This window comes from Gracilinanus agilis, chromosome 1 (assembly GCF_016433145.1).
Source record: "Gracilinanus agilis isolate LMUSP501 chromosome 1, AgileGrace, whole genome shotgun sequence".
In the NCBI taxonomy this organism is placed as follows: Eukaryota; Metazoa; Chordata; class Mammalia; order Didelphimorphia; family Didelphidae; genus Gracilinanus; species Gracilinanus agilis.
Genome location: NC_058130.1, coordinates 631,523,073 through 631,539,049, shown reverse-complemented (window position 1 = coordinate 631,539,049; position 15,977 = coordinate 631,523,073). Strand labels below are relative to the sequence as shown.

General features: G+C 33.8%; 1 protein-coding gene across 1 annotated transcript in view; it reads right to left on the bottom strand.

The window, feature by feature from the left end:
- The window catches only part of TMEM67 (transmembrane protein 67), a 65,624-nt gene that overhangs the window by 29,033 nt on the left and 20,614 nt on the right, over positions 1-15,977 (bottom strand). The window contains exons 8-14 of the mRNA XM_044658193.1: positions 11,931-12,085; positions 11,719-11,827; positions 10,549-10,635; positions 9,692-9,757; positions 8,083-8,227; positions 5,892-6,015; positions 93-198 (exon numbers count right to left, since the gene is read on the bottom strand). Coding sequence (XP_044514128.1) covers positions 93-198; positions 5,892-6,015; positions 8,083-8,227; positions 9,692-9,757; positions 10,549-10,635; positions 11,719-11,827; positions 11,931-12,085 — 792 coding nt within the window. The remainder of the gene's footprint in view (positions 1-92; positions 199-5,891; positions 6,016-8,082; positions 8,228-9,691; positions 9,758-10,548; positions 10,636-11,718; positions 11,828-11,930; positions 12,086-15,977) is intronic.

Below are 15,977 nucleotides of genomic sequence, written 5' to 3'. Positions count from 1 at the left end.
GGATTTGAACTCATCTTCCTGATTCCAAATCCAGCATCTGTACACTATGACACTTAGAAATACATTTGATAAGACTGAAGTGAAGAACTCACCATCACAGACTGGCTATCCGGATTCTGGATCTCAACATCCTGGTAGGCAACAGTAATTAGAGGGGGATAAATGTTTCCACTTTGAGTATTGGGTACAAGGCAAATACTGTTTAAAAGAAAAAAAATTCTAATTGGTAAATGTCTAAGGGAAGAAAACAAAAAATGATATTTCAAATGTTTTATAATTGGCATTTATTTTGCTATCTCTTAAATTCTGTTTTGCAGAATATTTAGAATCCAGTCATCACTACTCTTGCATCCATTAATACAAAGGTGTCTCTGAGATAAAAAATTAGAGATACTCCAACAAGGTGACAAATATTCAGTGTTGGCCTTTGTGCACAGCTTAAGCAAACTCTAGAGATCTTTCTCCTGATATAACTGCAAGCCTTCCAAGCCTTCTCATCCTGTGCAACTTCTATACATGTTTTACCTAAAATTTTTCCAGAGGATCTTCCCAACATGCTCACATAAGAAAGAAATTATGGGGGGCTACTAGGTGGCTCAGTGGATTAAAAGCTAGGTCTAGAGAGGGTGGTCCTGGGCTCCATTCTGGCCTCAGACACATCTCAGCTGTGTGACTTTGGGCAAATCACTTAACCCCCACTGCGCAGTCCTTTTTGCCCTTCTGCCTTAGAACCAATGCACAGTACTGATTCTAAGACAGAAGGTAAGGGTTAAAAAAATTATGTATTCTGTTAATGTATTCGGTTAAATATTTTTTGGTTCTGACAAATTTTAAACTATTGGTGATGTTCAAACCAACTGAATAATAAAGACTAGTGATAATAAAGTATAAACGTGAATCAATAAGCAAGCATTTATTGTTTTTGACAATGACTGGAGATACAAATACAAAGAATAAAATCATTTCTACTCCTGAGGAGTTTGTGTTGAGAACTGGAGAAGATAATATATACATGATGAAAATCATAAACAAAATCAAAACAAGGTAATTGAGGAGAAAGGGAACAAGTCATTGAAGGAAAGGCTTTTTTGGGATTCTATGAGACAGAGGTCAGGAAGGAGGTATTCTGCATCCAGAAGGACAGTCAGGATAATAGTAGGAAAAGGAAAGATGGAGAGCCACCTGGAAAAAACTGAGAGATGTTTGGCTATAGTCAAGTGTGGGAAAGTGGGAATAATATATAAGGAGGCTGGAAAAATAAGCTTGGGTTAGGTTGTTATAGGCTTTAAAAGACAAAGAGAAGAGTTTGTATTCTCTCTTAGAAGTGATAGGTAGCCACTAGAGTTTGAGTAGAGGAGTGAAGCAGTCAGATCTACACTTAAGGAAAACCACTTTAGCAGCTATGTGGAGGATGCATTAGTGTGAAGAAATGGTAATTATAAGCAAAAAGGTATAGAAACAGGTCCCTATTGATCTCATATTGACTTAGAAAACTACAAATTAGCATTATCTATGTTGTATTGCACTTTTTTATTTATTTTGTTAGACATTTCCCAATTACATTTTAATATAATTTTAGCTGTGTTCTGGAGTTCTGCTTGATAATAGATAAAGCATTAAATTTAGTGTCAGGAAAGACCTGGATATAAAATCTGACTCTGATACAGGAAAATCATTTAACCTCTCTGTTTTCTCAACACAATGTTACAATATTATTATTACCTGTATTCTTATGTCCAAAGCTTATATGAAAATCAAATAGTATAATACATACAAAATGCTTTGCAAATTTTAAAAGCAAAAACTACATGTCAGTAACTACAATTTTATAAGCCTGAAATAACTTGGGTTGTTGAAACTACAACATCAAAACCTTATATCCTCTAAAACACACATCTGAGTTCCAAAAGTTGTAATTCTTTGCAACAACTATCAGAATTTTATCATTTTTGTTGAGTCATTTCAATTCTGCCTGACTCTTCAAGACTCTACTTGAGGTTTTCTTGGCAAAGATAATGTCATCTCCTTTTCCAGTTCATTTTACAGATAAGGTAACTGAAGCAAACAAGATTAAGTAACTTGCCCAGGATCACACAGCTAATAGATGTCTGAAGCCGCAATTGAACTCCAATCTTCCTGACTCTACATCCAGTATCCTTCTATTGTATCACTTAGTTGCCTAGTAAATACTTTAATAAGACTGTTTCAAAGAATTTTAGAGTTGGAAGGAACTTTGAAAGTAATCTAATGTGGGGAAGCTAGGTGCCTCAATGGATAGAACACCAGACTTAGAGATGGGAGATCCTGGGTTCCAATCTGGCCTCAGACACTCCCTAACTTTGTCACCTGGACAAGTCATATAACTCCAATTACCCAGCCGTCTCACTCTTCTGCCTTAGAAATGATACTTAATATCTATTCTAAAATAGAAGGTAAGGGTTTTTATAATCTAATGCAATCACCCATCCAATACAACAATCTCTTCAATATCTTTCTTAACTGATGATTCTATTTGAATGAGTCCAATGATTAGGAGCTCACTCCCCAAAGAAATATCTAGTTCTACTGATAGACTACTACTATTTCCTAATGAATAACTATGAATGACCTAATCATTCTCCAATGCAGTGATCCAAAACAATCCCAGGGATTTGTGATGAAAAATGCCATTTACCCTCTGAGAAAGAACTGAATGCAAACTAAGACATAATATATTACATTTTCTTTCTCTTTCTTTTCTTTAATTTGAGATCTCTTCTACAAAATAATTAAAATGAAAAAATGTTTTACAAGATTATACATGTAAAATATATATCAGATTGTTTACCATGTCAGGGAGGGAAGAGTGCAGTGAGGGTCAGAAGAAGGGAGAGGATTGGAAACTCAAAACTAAAAAATGACATAAATTATTTTACATGTAATAAGGGAAAAATAAAATATTATTTTAAAAAGAAAATTTTGTATTGCACTTTCTTTTATTATATTAAAATCTACTTCCCTATAACTTCTACCCAAAATGGTACTAGTTCTGCAATCTAGACCAACAAAGAACAAGTCTGCTTTATCTTTTATATGATATCCCTTCAAGTACTTGAAGATGGCTATTGTGCCTTTCCTTACACAGGCTAAATATCTATTTCTCCAACTCACTATTACATGGGGAAGTCATATGATTAATATACAGTGATAATTTTTTTATTTTTTTTAAACCCTTCCCTCCCATCTTGGAGTCAATATTGTATATTGGCTCCAAGGCAAAAGAGTGGTAAAGGTAGGCAATAGGGGTCAAGTGACTTGCCCAGGATCACACAGCTAGGAAGTGTCTGAGGTCACATTTGAACCTAGGACCTCCCGTCTCTAGGCCTGGCTCTCAATCCACTGAGCTACCCAGCTGCCCCCTACAGTGATAATTTATAACACATGAAATGAATTTCAAACCCCATACCATCCTGATCACCTTCTTTTGGGCACACTCTAATTTGTTAGTGACCTGTCTAAAATGTGAGACCCAGAATTCACCATAGTACTCAGGATGCAGTTTAATTATGGAAGAGTACACTGAGACTATGACTTCCCATAATCTAGACAATACTTTTTATTAATGTAATAAAATAACAATAACAATAGCTTACATTTATATAATGCTCTAAGGTTTGCAAAGTACTTTCATAAACTAATCTCATTTAATGTACTTTAACACTGCAATGGCTTTTAAAAATAACTTTCATTCTTTTGCTTTAAATATGTGGTCAACTAAGACTTTGAGTTCTTTTTTATTTGAGTAATATTTCCTCACCCCATATTCATGTAATTTACTTTCTGAACCTAAATCCAGACCTTATATTTATTCCGATCAAATTTCATTTTGCTGATTTTTACTTAGCATTCTAGACTAGCAAGATGACTTTTGATTTTGATCCTATCATCTATTCTGTTTCTTCCTAATAGTTTTGAAGCACCTGGAAATTTCAAATTAATAACTTTATGTCTTTATTCAAGCCATTTATCAATGGATATATCATATTTCATGGACATCTGTTTCCATTAATCAATTAAATAACATTTTGGGTGTAGCTAAAAAATCTATCAACATCTAGTTAACATTTCATTATCTCATTTGCAAAGAAATATTGTAGCACTATGTCAAAAATAAAACTAAAAACAATATATTTGTTTTTTTTTATATTTGTGACTTTCCCCTGATTTATCAATCTAACAATCTTATCAAAGGAAATGATATAAGGCTACAGTGACAGGACTTTCTTTGGTCCTGAGACTACTCTGAAGTGAGGTGTTCTCCTCTTAACTCTTTACCTACCTAAACTTCAATTTCTCTTATATACTTATTCTATGTTTTTCAGCTTGAAGTCTATTTTTCTTGCTGAAAAAAACAGAATAATCTTTAAGTAGTTCTATTTTCTTTTTTGTCATTAGTTGAAATTATAACATCCTGTCCAAACTGGGATCATTCCCTTCCTTGATCTTTTTGTTTCATAGATTTTTTAAAGCCCCTTTTGTTATCTTTAGGGGGGTTTTTTGTTTTTTTGTTTTTTTGGCAGTGAGGAAAGGTTGTTGTGTTGTGTTGTGTTGTGTTGTTTTGTTTTGTTTTCCAAACTTCTCATCCTGGACTTTTACCTTCTTGATAGGTTTCTGTTGCTCTTCTATATATCTGTTCAATTGTCCCTGCTTCCATCTTTTCCATGTCATTTTAAAGTGAGTTTATCATAAGCCACACTTTTTTTTTGTAGATGTCACTCCCTTTTTTCGTCATAAGTATAATTTGTGATTGTATAGTTGAAATTTCACCTTTTAGAATCTCATCTTCTTTGACACTCATTAACTAGAAGAGTTTCCAGGAACACATCAATTTTTTTTTTCATTTTTTTATCAATCTGCTGTTCAAGAGCTTAGATTATCAGGCTAATCATTCCCCATGTCCCCTTTTCACTAACATGAAACCTAAGATGACATGGTCATTTTTCCTCCAAGTTCCTATCACTTTCATAAGACCAATTCTTTCTTGTTAAAGTGCAGAATAACAATTTCTATTTTTCCTTTTTCTACCTTATGAGGGACAAAACAAGAAGTAAGGAAAGTCAATGCTTTATCATTTGTCAAAACTATTTTTTAAAGAATCAAACTTTTAGTAATGAAGCCTTTCCAGTGTGGTCATATGTATTTGCAAAGCACTAGCCATTGTCTTTTCCATTTTCTGGGGCAATCTAAGTATACTCCTACAATATCATTCATTCAGTCACACAATTAACATTTATTAAGCACCTATTACATTTCATATAAAACAATGGGTGCTCTGGGACATGGGGATAAGAAATGGACCTCTGATTTTCCTCTAACAATGCAGAGGCCATCTTCTCTGCACCTGATAGTTTTAGAGAGTTGCCTAGAGCAATGAGAAAGGCTAAGTGATTTGCAAAAAGAGACTTAAACCCAGGCCTTGCTGTCTCTGAGGCTGTTTCTTTATGCCACACTTCTAAGGAGAAAGAAATAAGCCATGTGTTTCTGGCATTCTTAACTCAGGTGTTGAAGTCTGTGGCTTCTACAATAATCCATTCCTTATGTACAGTGCTCTCCTCATTCAATTAGTCTTATTTCTTTTGAAGAAATTATACCCTTTCATAGCCCTGCCCCTGCAATTAATCCCATTCTACCAAATCTGATTGGTACCCTCTAGAGATTATCAAACCTACTTATGTTAGAATTTCAATTTCAATGTGTTACTCTTACTTTGAAATGAGCTAGATGAACACCTTGGGCCATAAAACTTTATTACCTATCAACTTCAGTTATTTTCAACTCAGATTGCTGGGCACAGGTTCTTGTGCTATATACAATATAACCAAGACCAAGTATGGTATTAGACATTTATTCACCTCATTGTTAATTTGCTGGCAATTCGAATTACTCTTGGTATATTCCCTAGGTCATTCTCTCGTCCACTTAATGTATCCACCAAGAACAGGCGGCGAGTCAGAAGCCACTTGTTAGAGCTGCTGTCTTTGTTGTCCAAAAACATGAGAAAGAAGAAAAAAAGAACAAAGATACCTTAGTTTTATACTTTAATGGCTCTATGATTTCATTAGTCTAAATGCTCACCCTCTTGGTCTCCCAACTAAGGAACTGTCAGGTCACTTCATCAAAAATCTCCAGTCTTCCTTAGAGAAGCTGGTAAGAAGCATCAGACCCACAGTCCATCTTTCCATTGTTTTTGGGCAACTTGTCACTTTGTTTCTTTCCAAATTGAGGAGTTTCCTAATTCATATCTATACAGCATTATCAGAAGAATATTGATATTAAAGAGATGGGCTCATATGACAGTAAGGAGTTTAAAGTTGCTGAAAGCATTGCAGTTCACAAAATGCAAGGAGAGAAAAGGAGAAAGGGAGCATGCATTTGAGAAGAGACTATGTGCAAGGCACAGTGCTAACCAAGCACTTCACAAATATAATAAAAATGGAGTGAGAAAACTTGTATGTACATACAAGTTCTCTTCTCTGGCATTGCCAACACTCCAATATAGGCCTTCATCACCTCACAGCTGGACTATTGCAACACCCTGCTGGTGGGGTGTGCCTGCTTCAAGTCTCTCCCTACTCTAATTCATCCTCCATTTAGGTATTACACTAATAAAGCACAGGCCCCCCATTTTGACACTCCCACTCAATAAACTCCAGTGGCTCCCTATTGCCTCCAGGAGTAAATGCAAAATGTTCTATTTGATATTCAAAGCCCTTTATAATGGGCCTACTTCTACCTTTCCAATTTTCTTACACATTACTCCCTACCATATACTCTGATCCAGTGATACCAGCTTGAGACAGTGGCTTCCTAAAAGTCCCAACTAAAATCCTACCTTCTACAGGAAATCTTTCCCACCTCTCCAAATTTCTAGTAAGTAACTTCTTAATTATTTCTCAATTATCCTTTATTTAGCCTATTTGTATATATTTGTTTGCTTACTGTCTCTCCCATAATATTGTGAGTTCCTTGATTGTCTTTTTTCTTTTTAAAGGATTAGATTTATCTTCTTAAGTCTTAGAGGGCAGAAACATAAACAATGGGTATTATTGTTCAGTTATACTTGACTCTTGGTGACCACATTTGAGGTTTTCTTGGCAAAGAGACTGCAGTGATTTGCCATTTCCTTCTCCAGCACATTTTACAGATGAGGAAACCAAGGCAAACAGGATTAAGTGACTTGCCTAAGGACTAGCCCACAGCTAGTAACTGTCTGAGGCCAGATTTGAACTCAGATCTTTCTGACTCCAGGCCCAGCACTCTATCCACTGTGCCACCTAGCCGCCTTCCTTGATGTTTTTTTTTTGCCTCTTTTTGTATCCTCAGTACTTAACACAGTGAATCAATCTTTCTCTCTCTCTCTCTCTCTCTCTCTCTCTCTCACACTCACACACACACACACACACACACACACTCTTAAGCAAATATACTTTCCTTTATATAAAAGAAGCTGAAGAGAAAAAGGTGATGAGAGCACTGGTAATAGTGGTTCTAGTATGATCCTAGTACTTAAATGCCTCCATCTTGCCTAATTATTATTTCTATGATTTTAATGTTTTATCAATTTGGGAAAATTATTTTCCCCAACTTATGTAAATTAGTGGGCTTTTACTATAAACTATTTAAAGAAAAGATATCAGTTTGAGAAAAAGTTCCCAAATGATTTCTACTCATTTTCCTCAGGAAATTTTCAACAAAGCATTATGTCAAGGACAACAATGGAAAATCCAATTTCAAATACAACCTTTGGTACTTACTAACAGTGTGACCCTGGGCAAGTCATTTAACTTCTGTCAACCTCAGTTTCCTTATCTATAAAATGGGACTAATAATAGCACCTAGCTCCCAAGGTTGTTGTGAGGATATCTAGTTCCTTGGAGACGCTACTTAACAGAGTGCCTGACACACCAATAGGTTCTTAATGTTTATTAACTGATATTTGTATAATGCTTTGCAAACACCAAAGCACTATATAAATAATAGCTATTATTTTTATTACCTTTTTGAATGAACTTAAAGTAGAGAAGATCATTGTGAAGGTCTTACCTTGGTTCACGGGGATTTCATTGTGCCGAAGATTTAGGTTTAATATTGGTATAGCCCAAAGATGTTCACTAGTATACTCAAGATATAGATCATAAAAAATTGGACTTGGAAAGTCAGTTAAGATCTTGGAGACTGGAATTTCACACTATTAAAAAAAAAAGAAACAGCATCAAATCATTAAATTCCCATTTAGTATTCTTCAAAGATGTTTTAAAATAAATTTAGGGGAAGTTTCCATTAAAATACTTTGAGAAAATAGGCCAACCAACAAGTAGAGGATAAATAATAAACTTAGTTGTCTTGGTCAAGAAGGCATAGGTCTAGTAATTAGCTGTGTAATATGGGCAAGTGATTTAGCCCCCATAGCTTAGCCCTTATTGTTCTTTTGCCTGGGAACCTATAATTAGTAACCATTTTAATTTTATATATTCTCACATCACGATAATTATGAGAAAAATAATATTCCCTGCTAAATTGCAAAATTTTAAATATTAACTGATTCTATTTGAAACTAGATTAATTTAGCCAAACCCATGCACTTCTACTATTGGCATCTTACTTTGATATATAAAAACCTTTTTTTATTTTTGGAAAAAAAAATGAATTGGGGGGGAAAAGATTAAGTTTTCCTCTCTTCCTTGGATTCAAAGCACTAATTGGTTCAGATAATTTAAAGCAAATTCATTTTTCAAAAAGACTAATACACTCACTGGCAAGAGAAGGCTAATTATATTATCTTTCCTGATGAGGGGTTGTACAAAAACATTCAGCTAGATAAAAAAAAATGTTAATTTCCATTTCTGACCTAGCCATGAATGGTGCCAATAGTTGAAAATTACAGTTTCTATCTTCAATTAAAATTAGTTGCATTAGTAACTGAACACCACAGGCACAAAGTTTATCTAAAATAATAATACTCAACTATTGCTGTGTTCTAGTCAATCAAAGTGTGGGTTATAAAGCTTATCAGTATAACATCTATGGAATCTTACTTATCACTGACCAAAAAATTAGCTGAACTAAATATGCCACTAAATTCTTTAAGAGTTTTGAGAAAATTGTTAAAGTAGCAATTTATACTATAATTAGTTATTGAGACACAAATAGGGCAGAATATACACATTTACACGTATTTTGGGAGAAAACTATATATGTGTGTGTGTGTGTATAGACATATATGTGTATTTACATAATTTTCCCCAAAAATTTCAACATTAGATATAATTGTCTTATTCTTTATGCCTGTAAATCTAGGTTAAATAAACATGATTATAAAAATCTACTATTTTTAAAAACAAGACTTATCACTAAGGAATTAGGAGAAAGTTTCAAATCAATCTGCAAATGAAAAGGATTTCATAATATTTAAAAGATTAATACTATTTTCATACTGTTCAAATTATGGAGATTTTCTGAGTCAAGATAGCATTAGCTACAATTTTACTCTATCTCTGTTTGACAGTGAGAAGATTGAGAAATTTTGCTTATTATCTAAAACATTAGATATTCTTTTTTTGAGGATAAACTCCTCCAGTATTACTGGCATGTTTTTAAAAGAATGAGATTCAAGTAAAGGATAAAAGTGCAACGAAATATACTTTGAGCTTACATTTTGCTGATAAGTTGTTCCAAAGTCATAAGCAGCATCTAGTCTGGACACCGTGTCTGGACAAAGCTACAACAAGAGTCAAACAAGTGAAGAAAATAAGACAATTCAAAAACAAAAGGGTTATTTTACCAATAGGAAAAAGTAGAGTAGCTTAAATAATAGAGATGTGGGCACTCAGTGGCATTAAACACAGAAAGGGGAGCCACTAAATCATACTTAAGAATCTCTGCAGGCCACATATTAACTTAGAAAACCACAAATTAACATTATTTTCTACATCCTATTTTATTTTTTATTCATTGTGTTAAATATTTTAAAATTACATTTTAATCTGAGACCACACTCCAAACTATTGCAGGCCATAAGCTTCTCTAGAAAAAAAACATTACTAGAATGTACAAATTTAAAGGAAGACTGTCTTAGGCTCTGAAGTTGTCCTCTATCAGAATGATTTTAAGATAACTACTAGACAATAAAAAAAAAAAAGACTAATAAAAAATAACATGATTTATACAGAGCTTCACAATTTACGAAGTACTTTTTTTAACCATTCTGTCAGACAGGCAATATAGATATTGAGATTCAATTTACAGATAAGGAAACCAAGACTGAGAGGGCTGATGTGACTCGTGGCCAGGGTCAAACAGTGATAACATCATAGAGCTGAGATTTGAACCCAGGCATCCTGTTTCAAGACCAGCACTCTCTTCTATTCTACCAGTCTCTCAGTTTAAGGTATGACCTTTGTTTAACATTTAAAAGGATTCTCCATTTAAACAGATTCATTTTTCTCTTTTATATTGAGTGTATTCTTTTTTAAAGTACATTAGTAATTCTTTAACTAGAATAATGGTCACCTGTAAAAGACCTCCTTCCAAAGTTCTCCACTTGAGAAAATTTCCTCTCACATCATAAGAAGCTGCAACAAACTTCAGTTTTGTATTCTAATAATGAAAGGCAAAGTTAAATTAAAATTGTATGTATTCTCACTCACATCACAATAATTTTGGGAAAAATAATATTCCCTGCTAAACTGCCAAATATTAAATATTAACTGATTCTATTTTGAAAATGGTTAATTTAGCCAAAACCATGCACTTGTTTTCATATATAAAAGAACATTTTTTATTTTTTGGAAACAAATGATCTGCGGGAAAAGATTAAGTTTTCCTCTCTTCCTTGGATTCAAGATTTAGAGGGGCCACACACTTTGGGAATGCAGGCAAAGAACCAAATGCCCTATTAGGCCAAACTCCATGGCTGGAGTCATGCCATGGCAAAACTTCCCTGTGACTTGGGCATGGAAATCATTTTATTCTTGAACCTTAAGACTTGTCAGGGATGCACTTTAAGAATTTCCCCAGCTCTGTCTATGTTATGTTCAGTACTTCTGGAGGAAAGAATTCTGTCCCTAAAAAGATGGCTTACATAAGACTTGTATGTCCCTATGCGATAGGAAGTGCCATATGAAATGTTCAGAAGTACTGAGGAAAGGCCAACATTAACTATTTTTTAAACCATTATCTTCTGTCTTAGAATGGATACTAAGTATTGCTTCCAAGGCAAAAAAAGCAATAAGGGCTACGCAATGGGGGTTAAATGACTTGCCCATGGTCACATAAGGAAGAAGTGTCTGAGGCCAGATGTGGATCTAGGGCCTTCCATTTCTAAACCTAATTCTATCCACTGAAACACCTGGCGCCCCCCACCCCAACACTAACAATTATATTACAAGGTTGCTAAAAGTAGCTGGCATTTGAGAATAAAGTCAAGGTTCATTTTTTAAAATAATAATTTAAAATAACTTTCAGAGACTGCAAAAATTTTAAGAAATATATCTGGCAACTTTGTTTATGTGGATTAAATCTTATTAGCATTTACTCTATTATAAATTAAAACTGATAAACTGCTTATTTATTGATTTATTTGAAATAATAAATTCATATTATTATAAATTCCTATTAGTTCTTAAATTTAGATGATACATATTTCTAAGAGTACGGGGTCTTAAGAAAGTAACAACATACCTGGTTTTGACCTTTAAAGCTGAAATTTGTAGAAAGCAGGGTATTTCTGAGTATCTGAGGTGCTAATCCTAGCTGATCTCCATAGAACAACCATGGAAGATTCTGTCTCCTGGAAAAAATTTTTGTTTAAACTATGGAAATTCAGTATTTCTACAAAATTTGTATAAATAGTTGCATGTACAAAAAAAGTACACCAATAAAAATATTCATACCAGAATGATATAGAATGAACAGTGCCCAGTCCAGCAGTATTATCAAAGACAAATCGAAACATACGACATGCATCAATGGCAGCAGAGCTCCAAGAATTCATATTCATCACACACATATTTCCAAGGGCTTGGCAAGATGTAAGATTAGAATATATCTTTAAAGGAAAATGGAAATCTGTGATGATTAACAAACTAAGCAAAAGTTCATTTAGAAAAATAAATTTAGTTTTCACTTTAGTTTTTCTAATGCGGCAGTTCTCAAAATTTTTGGATCTCAGGACCCCTTTCACTCTTAAAAATTGTGAATCCCTAAGGGGAAGCTGGATGGCTCAGTGGATTGAGAGCCAGGCCTAGAGACAGGAGATCCTAGGTTCAAATCTGGCCTCAGACACTTCCTAGCTGTGTGACCCTGGGCAAGTCACTTAACCCCCATTGCCTAGCCCTATAACAAATAAAATTAATATAGAAGGATATATATAAAAGATATTAGGGTTTTAAAAAAATTTTTTTAAATTTGTGAATCCCCAAAGGGCTTTTGTTTATGTGGATTAAGTCTTATCAGCATTTATTCTATTATAAATTAAAACTGATAAACTGTTTATTTATTGATTGATTTGAAATAAAAATAAAACATTCATATGTTATAAATAACATGATTTTAGATGAAAAATAACTATATTTTCCAAAACCAGAAAAAAAGTTGAGTGGAATTGCTTATTATTTTTGTAAATCTATTGTCTAATTATATCTTCATATCTATGTTCAACCTGTTGATACTTTGTTTTGGTTGAAGTATATAAAGAAAATTCAATTTTTCACAGACTTGGAAAAGGAAAGAATATTTTAATAAACAAAGGATCTTCAGGACCTAACCTCTGACCAAACTTTGAGAACCAGTCTTCTAATCATTCCATTTGTTTCTCCCTCATTCTGGAAATGTTTGTGTTTGCTAGCCCAGAAAGTATGAACCTCACCTTAGTTTTCATATCCCTATTCCTTTTTGAGTTTTTCTGCATATTCACAGGACCATAGATTTAGAGCTAGAATCTTAGAGGGATCTTAGAGGATTTCTAGCCCAACTTCTTCATTTTACAGTTGAGGGGAAAAGCCTAGAGAAAATAAGTGACAGAACTGAGATTTGAACCCAGGGCATCTCATCACAAATGCAATTTTTTGCTACTCTACCATATTGTCTTCTTGGATATAATAAAATAATAAATTTCTGTACAACAAAAAAACAGAAAGAAATTAAAAGAAAAATGACAGATTAGACAAAATATTAGTGGTAGGTCAGCTAAAAATTTGACCTATAAAATACATAACGAACTCTTTAACTTTTACCAAGATCCACAATAGATAAATGGTCAAAAGTCATGAACAGAATATTTTCAAGAGTTAAAACAAATTGCTAATAATCATATAGAAAAAATTTAACCTCAGTAATAATAAAACAGATGCACATTAAAACAACTTTAATCTACCACTCCACCAATTAAACTGGAAAAAATAATTTTAAAAAGCAATGAAATCCGGTAACTGACAAACAGAAAACCTCCATATATAACAAGAAATCATAGTATTAAGGTAGCAAAGAATTGGAAACAGTAGATGCCCATCAACTTGGGAACAGTTAAAGAAATTGTGTTGGATGAATGTAATGTAATATTACTGGACTGTAAGAAATGACCAATATGATGAATAGAGAGAAGCATGGAAAAAGAATTATAAGAACTAATGAAAAGTGATATAAACATAGCCAGAAATAAAACACACAAAATAACTAGAACAATGTAAAAGGAAAGAAAAGCAATCACACAACAACTGAAAACAAATGTCACAAAATTATAAGCAACAAGTTTGGCTACAAAGAAGACACATGGGAAAACACAACCCTCCACCCCTTGGCAAAGATGAATGTTCCACACATGTGTCCACTATATATTAATGTTCAACTTTTTTGGTATTGATCAGCTTTGCTAATGTTTGCTTTCTTCTTCCTTTTTCTTTTTTTTTCTTGTTAAAAAATTCTGTTACAAAAAAGGGCTAAAGTAGAAATATAGAGGAAGTGTAGATAACACTTTCTTAAAAATCAATTGAAAATCAATTTAAAAATTAAAAAACAATTAGGATAGATGCCATGGTTCATAACTCATCTATAAGGTGCTAGCATGGAAGGGAAAGAGGCACTTTAAACATTATCCAAAGTAGACTTGCAAACTTTCACTCTACTGCCTGTTGCATTCCTATTTCCCGGCCTCTGACTCAATAACAATGCTGCTGTCATATCCAAGTTGCAGATTATTCCCAAAAAGGAGGATGAGAGGCAGACAGGAAGGGGAAAGTCAGACGTTATTAAATTAAGCTCTTGTTATCAGGGATTTGTGTGGTTGGGAGTCACTTCAGGAGAAGTTTGTCTGCCAGCACAGAGTGGGGCTGGACCAAACAGAGCAAAATTAAGCAGATATCAAAATTTAACATCAGATACCAATTTATAAACATAGTGATATTTATCAAAACTCAAATATTCTGGTCAAAAAATTCTGAGGTTTCCATAAATAACTGTCTGATAATTCCATAAATAAAAGTTTTAATCAATCATGAAACAGTTAAAGCTTCTCAAATAAATATTTTGTCAATATTGAGAACATGATAATTGTTATATTATTTTGTCTCCTCTAAGTCCCACTGTAATACTTCACTTCAGTGTAGCTGTGACTATGTTTTCTCTTTTTTTTTCAAATTTAATTTAAAAATTTTCAATTCCAAATTCTTGCCTTCCCTCCATCTCCTGCCCCACCACTGAAAAGGCAAGAAATACAATACTCATTGCACATAGGAAGTCCTGCAAAATATATTTCTACATAGCCATGTTTTGAAAAAGAAAAAAGAAAGAAAATATGCTTCAATCTGCACTCAGAGTTTATCGGTTCTCTCTGAAGATGGGTAACATTTTTTATCACGAATCATTTGAAACTGTCTTGGATCATCATATCAGTCAAAGTTGCTAAATCTTTTACAATTGATTGCGTTACATTATTGCTGTTGCTCTGTATAATATTCTCCTGATTCTGCCCACTTTACTTTGCATTATATAGATCTTCTCAAGTTTTTCTAAAGCCATTCCTTTCATCAGTTCTTATAGCACAATAGTGTTCCATTATGATCATATACCATAACTTGTTCAACTAATGGGCCTCCCCTCAAATTCCAATTCTTTGCCACCACAGAAAAAAAGCTTCTATAAATATTTTTGTATATGTAGGTTATTTTCATCTTTCTGGGGTACAAAACTAATAGTGGCATTGCTGGGTCAAAGGGTATGAACAGTTGATAGCCCTTCAGGCATAGTTGCAAATTGTTCTTCAAAATAATTGGACCAGCTCACAACTTCACCAATTGTGCATTAGTATACCTATTTTTCCCATATCCTTTCCAACATTTGTCATATTCCTTTCCTGATATTTTAGCCAATCTGATGAATATGAGGTACTACTGCAAAGTTGCTCTAATTTGCATTTCTTTAATTATTATTTAGAGCAGTGATGAGCAAACTATGGCCTAAGGTCCAGTTGCAGCCCCCTGAAATGTTCTATCCCACCGAGCAACATTATTCCTAATCTGATGAATACAATAAGTAGGATACAATACAATGAAACTCCGAAAGAGTTACCTTAGAAACAGACAGATGAGCATTTCCTTTCCTTTGGCCCCCTCTTTAAAAAGTTTGCCCATCACTGATTTAGAGCATTTTTTTCACATGACAATTGATAGTTCTTATTTCTTTTGAAAACTGCCTGTTTGGGGTTGCTAGATAGTTTGGAAAGGAGATATTGGGATCAAATGTGGCTTCAGCCACTTCCTAACTGTGTGACCTTGGGTAAGTCACTTAAACCCAACTTGTCTAACCCTTACTACTCTTCTGCCTTAGAACTAATACTTCATATCAATTCTAAGACAGAAGGTAAGGGGAAGAAAGGAAGGAAGGAAGGAAGGAAGGAAGGAAGGAAGGAAGGAAGGAAGGAAGGAAGGAAGGAAGGAAGGAAGGAA